Here is a 5,790-nt window from a genome sequence, read left to right as displayed (position 1 = left end):
TTCTATTCTTGTTTTTCATATTACTACCTCTTTTTTGTAGAGTAGTTGTTCTCTTGTTTTAGAATCGGCTATTTTTGTGGCTCTTTCTAGAGTCCACCTGCGATAGCCTCTGAATTCTAGTCTTTTACAAATCGGAATCTTTTCTAGATCGTAATTATAAGTTTCACTGCAATTTCTTTTGGCTCTAACCATCTCCCCCACTGGTATGAACGAGATGGTGTGGCTGGGATGTCCACTGTTTGCGTGTAGAATAGTATTTCCTGAGGTGGGTATGCGGTAAGTTTTGGATTGAACAGACCCCCCGGGGATATCTGTCAGTTCCAGATCTAAAAAATGGATGGTATTGGTTTCCACTTGGTGAGTAAACTTTAAATGACAGGTGTTATTGTTAAGATAAGAGATCAAATCCGGGATGGCAGATACATCTCCCTCCCAGATTAGTAGGAGGTCATCAATGTATCTGCCGTACCATTCTAGAGAAGCTGTATATGGATTATCCCAAGTGAAGATGGCGCACTCCTCCCACCAGGCCATAACAAGATTAGCCAAAGAGGGCGAAAATTTCGCCCCCATTGACACTCCCTTTAATTGTAAAAAGAATTGTCCATCAAATTGGAAGTAATTGTGCTTCATGAGAAACTCCAATACCTCTAAAAATTGTAGCTCATGTGTGAATATGCTGTATTTAAGAAGATGATGTTTGAGAGCTTTGAGTGCTATGGCATGAGGGATGATGGTATACAACGATACTACATCGCAGCTCAACCACACGTATCTGTGACTCCATATTTCCTGATTAAGTGCTCGCAGAACGTCACTAGAATCCTGTAGATGACCGGGAACTCTGAGCATAAGAAGCTGGAGGAGTGAAACAAGCCACTCGGTAAGGGAACCGATCCCAGACACGATGGGACGCATTGGGGGGTGATACCTTTATGTATCTTGGGAAGAGCATGTAAGATAGGGATGACTGGGGATTCCACTGACATATATTTATATGGTTTCTCAGTAATGAAGCCTCCATTGAGACCCGGATCTAACAGCTTTTTGCAGGTGGTAAGAAAAGCTTTGGTGGGATTAACATCTAATTTTCTGTAAGTATCTTCATCTGATAATGTCAAAATGTGTGTGTTATATGTATCCGTATCCATTACTGTAATGCTCCCCCCTTTGTCAGCCATTTTTATTACAATTTCGGGGTTGTCTTTTAACGATTTAACTGCAATTTGTTGAGCAAATGTCATGTTAATTTTATCCTGATTTTTAATTAATTATCATTTTTGTAGATCTCTCTCAATTGCAAATTGGAATCTATCCATGGATTCAGTTATTGACTGTAAAGGATAGAATTTAGGATTCGACGTGGCAAAGTCTGTAGCAGTATTGGATCGTGGTTTTGGTTCCTCCCTAACAAGATCTTCAAGACACATTAGGATGAGTCCTTCCTGAGATGTAGTAAGATCTAACATTTGTTCTTTATCCATCATTATATTGGTATCAGACTGTAGAGGACCTCTTGTGCCTGGTTGGTCTTTATCTGATTTAAAAAAATGTCTCTTCAGTGTTAAATTACGAACACATTTATTAATGTCCAGTAGAGGGCTGAAAACATCGACGTTTTGGTTGGGAACATAATTCCAGCCTAATGTAAGAACCTCTACTTGGATTGGTGTCAGAATTGTAGATGATAGATTCACAATGTCCAAATTGTGTAAAGGATCTGCCTGACACAGCTTCTGTGTCGACGCCCGTGATTACTCACTCTGCACCTGCTCCTAAGTCTGGTCAAGTGACCCCTTCTTCCACCAATCAGCTTGGGAGGCTGAGGAGTGGGAGAGCCTATTACAGCCTGGCCAGAAGGAGCTAGCTCCCGCCCTCTGTCTATTTATACCTTCACTTCCTGCTTTTCCTTTGCCTGTGATTCTTTCAGTCTGTTTCCTGGCTCTGCTGCTGCTACTTACTACTTGTCTTCTGCTTCATATTGACCCTGGCTTGACTGACTATTCTCCTGCTCTGCGTTTTGTACCTCGTCCACTCCTGGTTTGACTTGGCTCGTTCACTATTCTCCTGCTCTGCGTTTTGTACCTCGTCCACTCCTGGTTTGACTCGTCTCGTTCACTATTCTTGTTGCTCACGGGGTTGCCGTGGGCAACAGCCCAATTTCCCTTTGCTTCTGTGTACCCTTGTCTGTTTGTCTGTCGTGCACTTAGTGAGTGTAGGGACCGTCACCCAGTTGTACGCCGTCGCTTAGGATGGGCCGTTGCAAGTAGGCAGGGACTGAGTGGCGGGTAGATTAGGGCTCACCTGTCTGTCTCCCTACCCCGCCATTACACATTGGCTGTCAATTCCTGTGGTTCCGGAGGCGGCGAGGTTCTGTATCCATTTGTTTTATGTTTCCTCCCCCATCTCTTCCCCCGTTTTTTGGCACATTGCGGGTATTACTTGCGGATTGTCTCTGTCTTTGATAAAATCTGGCAGAGTCTGTCTCAGATCCACTATTTCCCCCATCTGTAGAGTCTAGTTCAGTGGAACTAAAACTGACTCTGGGGGAATTTGAGTCATATTTCTTGTATTTCTTATGATTCTTCAGAATCGGTTAAATTTTATTAGGGGTCCGACTTTTTTTATTCCTATTGTATACATCTTCATTTGCATAATCTGTGAGATCACGTTGAAACTTGGATCTTTTAATGTCCATAATGGACTTCTCCATTTGTTCAACATGTTTAGTGGTTCTACTTTCCAGAATGTTATAATCCGAAGCATCTGGGAACTTGGCAAGTTCTTCTTTGGATTTGGAAATGTCCAGTTGTAGTTCTGATAATTTTATTTCTTCATGTTTAATGATCAAATTCATCAAATTCGTTGTCTTTGTAATGCAACACTTTATTGTTATATTTCCTTGTACCGTCTCCCGCTATGTTTATATTCCGCACTCGTATTGAATCTTCTCAATTAGATAAATAACAAAACATATAATCTGACACATTTACACATATTTTTAGAATGAAATATATATTTTACTTCTTTGGTAAACTCAAATATATAACATTGAATTACTGTAAAGGATTTGCCAGGCACAGCTTCTGTGTCGACGCCCGTGGGCAATCAGTCTGCACCTGCTTCTATGTCTGTGAGACTGACTCCATCTTCCACCACTCAGGATGGCAGGCTTAGGAGTGGGAGAGCCTATCACAGCCTGGCCAGAAGGAGCTAGCTCCCGCCCTCTGTCTATTTATACCTGCCTTTCCTGTTCCTCCTTTGCCTGTGATTCTGCTATGCTTGTTTCCTGGCTCTGCTGCTGCTGCTTGTACTACTGATCCTCTGCTTGTTATTGACCTTGGCTTTCTGACCACTCTCCTGCTCAGCGTTTTGTACCTCGCTCACTCCTGGTTTGACTCAGCTCGTTCACCACTCTTGTTGCTCACGGTGTCTCCGTGGGCAGCTGCCCCATTTCCCGAGCTTCTGTGTACCCCTGTCTGTTTTGTCTGTCTTGCACTTACTGAGCGTAGGGACCGTCACACAGTTGTACCCCGTCGCTTAGGACGGGTCATTGCAAGTAGGCAGGGACTGAGTGGCGGGTAGATTAGGGCTCACCTGTCTGTCTCCCTACCTTGTCATTACAATTACTATATACATTTGGTGCTTTTACTTTGTGCCTCCCAGTTCCGGTAGACACGGGTGTGTCAGAGACTTAATACATACAAACCGAATATAAAGACCGGGTCAGACGTGAACATCTACATATGCCATGATGAAGGACACTGCACGTGTCTGAAACGCGTAGGCGAAATATAATTGTGATACACTCTTCTGCACTTTTGATTCATAGTTTTAAATTTATATACAATAAAATTGGAACTCTGATTCCTTTTATTTATGCACAAGCGCTGGATCACAGTCTCGTTCTTTTCTATTAGTTTATGTAAAGTTTCTTATATTCGCTTGTTCGATTCGTTTATGTAAACTTGTTGAGACGTTAGTGACCATTTAATTTCATTTTCAACCATTTAGTAGAGGAAGATTTTTCTTTTAGAGATCTGAGCTTCTTCTAGTGACTGTCATTCCTGACTAATCAATGTTGTCATTCGCTTCCTCTTTAACTTCCACTTGATCCTAATATTTGACCGTTCACAACAGAGTGAGACTTTTCATCAGTCAGGAAGGGATATTGCCAGTAAGAACGACCACCGTGTCACCAGTCTGCGATGCCGTGCCGTGTCCTACATACACCTCTGAGAGGAGACCCTCGTCTGACAGCTCTTGTTATATTTGATTCCAATCTCACCTTGTCTGTGGGATGATTATATAACGCAATACATTCCATGTGACCAAGCTAGGCTGGAATACCGACTCCGAGCAGTCCCTGTGGAGCCCTTCCAGACGTCACAGCTTTGTAGAAGTTTAGTTGACTCGTTCCTACTTGCTGAACGACTGCTATAAAGGAGAAGCTACAGGAGATATTTTACAGCCCCTTCTCTCTATCAGGAAGGTGATATCAGTTCTCACGGTCATAATATACACAGAAGAGGATGTGAATGGGGTGATGCATGAAGGACTTAGCCATGAATTACTTGACTTTGAATAGTCCTTCCATGGTGCCAGCGGGTCAGCTCCTCCTTATAAATTTCTTTAGTGTATCCTTGACTTCTTGGTTTCGTAAGCTGTAGATAAAAGGGTTGAGCATTGGTGTTATCACGGTGTATACCAGGCTAACCAGCCGATCATAGCTGAGAGAGTAATTAGAAGGAGGCCGGAAATAAATAAAAATGATTGTGCCATAGAAAAGGCAAACAACGGTAAGGTGCGAAGAACAGGAGAAGAAGGCTTTCCTCCGGCCGGCAGAAGTCTTCAGCTTTACTATCGCCTGAGCAATTAGTAAGTATGAGACCATGATAAGGAGGAATGGAATTATAATGACCACAGTCCCTTCAGAGTAGATTAGGACCTCGGGAAGAGTCGTGTCTGAGCAGGAAAGTTTGATCAGAGACGTCATATCACAGAAGAAATGGTGGATTAACTTGTCTTCACAGTAGGTCAGTTTTGAGATGGTGAAAGTGTGTAGAAATGAATGTAGAGATGCTGTGACCCAGCAGGCAGCGAGCAGGATGGAACACACTGTCCTATTCATTATAGACGTGTAGCGCAGGGGGTTACATACAGCCAAGTAGCGGTCCAATGCCATGACCGACAAGAGAAAGTCTTCAGTGATGGCCATTGACACAAAGAAGTACATCTGAAGGAAGCAACCCAAGAAGGAAATGCTCGACCGTCCATGATAGAGGCCGCTAAGTAGTTGTGGGACTGTGGACGTGGAGAAGCAAATGTCCACCAGTGACAAGTTCCCAAGGAAAAAATACATGGGTGTGTTCAGTTCTGGAGAGAAAATTATGTTAGTTAATAAGAGCAAATTACTGATCCATGTAAGAAGGTAGATAACAAGCAGAACAGCAAAAAGTCCAAGGAGATTACAAGGAAGGTCAGAAAAACCGAGCAGAGTAAAGCTGGAAGAGACGTTCACTGCTTCCATGAAGGACAAGCTGGACATTCTACTTCATGACCTTACTGGAAGTCCAAGCAAAGTCAAGGCTGCACCGTCCCATACAGGCCGATCACTGAACGCTGACACTACATGTGGAGGGATCTTCTCAGTAGAGCTTGTGGGGCCTCATCATCGTCACCATCACCTATTAGAATGTAATCAGTACGGCAGCACTCCACTGTGGCGTGTTTATGAAGGGGCGAGACATCAGTACAAGTATTCTTTATTGTTTCACTCTAGTAATAACT

General features: G+C 43.1%; 1 protein-coding gene across 1 annotated transcript; it reads right to left on the bottom strand.

Annotated features, from left to right (window-relative positions):
- Positions 1-4,609: 4,609 nt before the first annotated feature.
- On the bottom strand, positions 4,610-5,548 carry LOC142677667 (olfactory receptor 1F1-like). Its single transcript, XM_075847279.1, has one exon. It carries the CDS (start codon positions 5,546-5,548, stop codon positions 4,610-4,612), a length of 939 nt encoding a protein of 312 aa, XP_075703394.1.
- Positions 5,549-5,790: the final 242 nt, after the last annotated feature.

This window comes from Rhinoderma darwinii, assembly GCF_050947455.1.
Source record: "Rhinoderma darwinii isolate aRhiDar2 chromosome 2 unlocalized genomic scaffold, aRhiDar2.hap1 SUPER_2_unloc_44, whole genome shotgun sequence".
NCBI classification, from domain to species: Eukaryota; Metazoa; Chordata; class Amphibia; order Anura; family Rhinodermatidae; genus Rhinoderma; species Rhinoderma darwinii.
The sequence above is the reverse complement of the archived record's forward strand: the minus strand, read 5'-3'. Positions and strand labels throughout refer to the sequence as shown.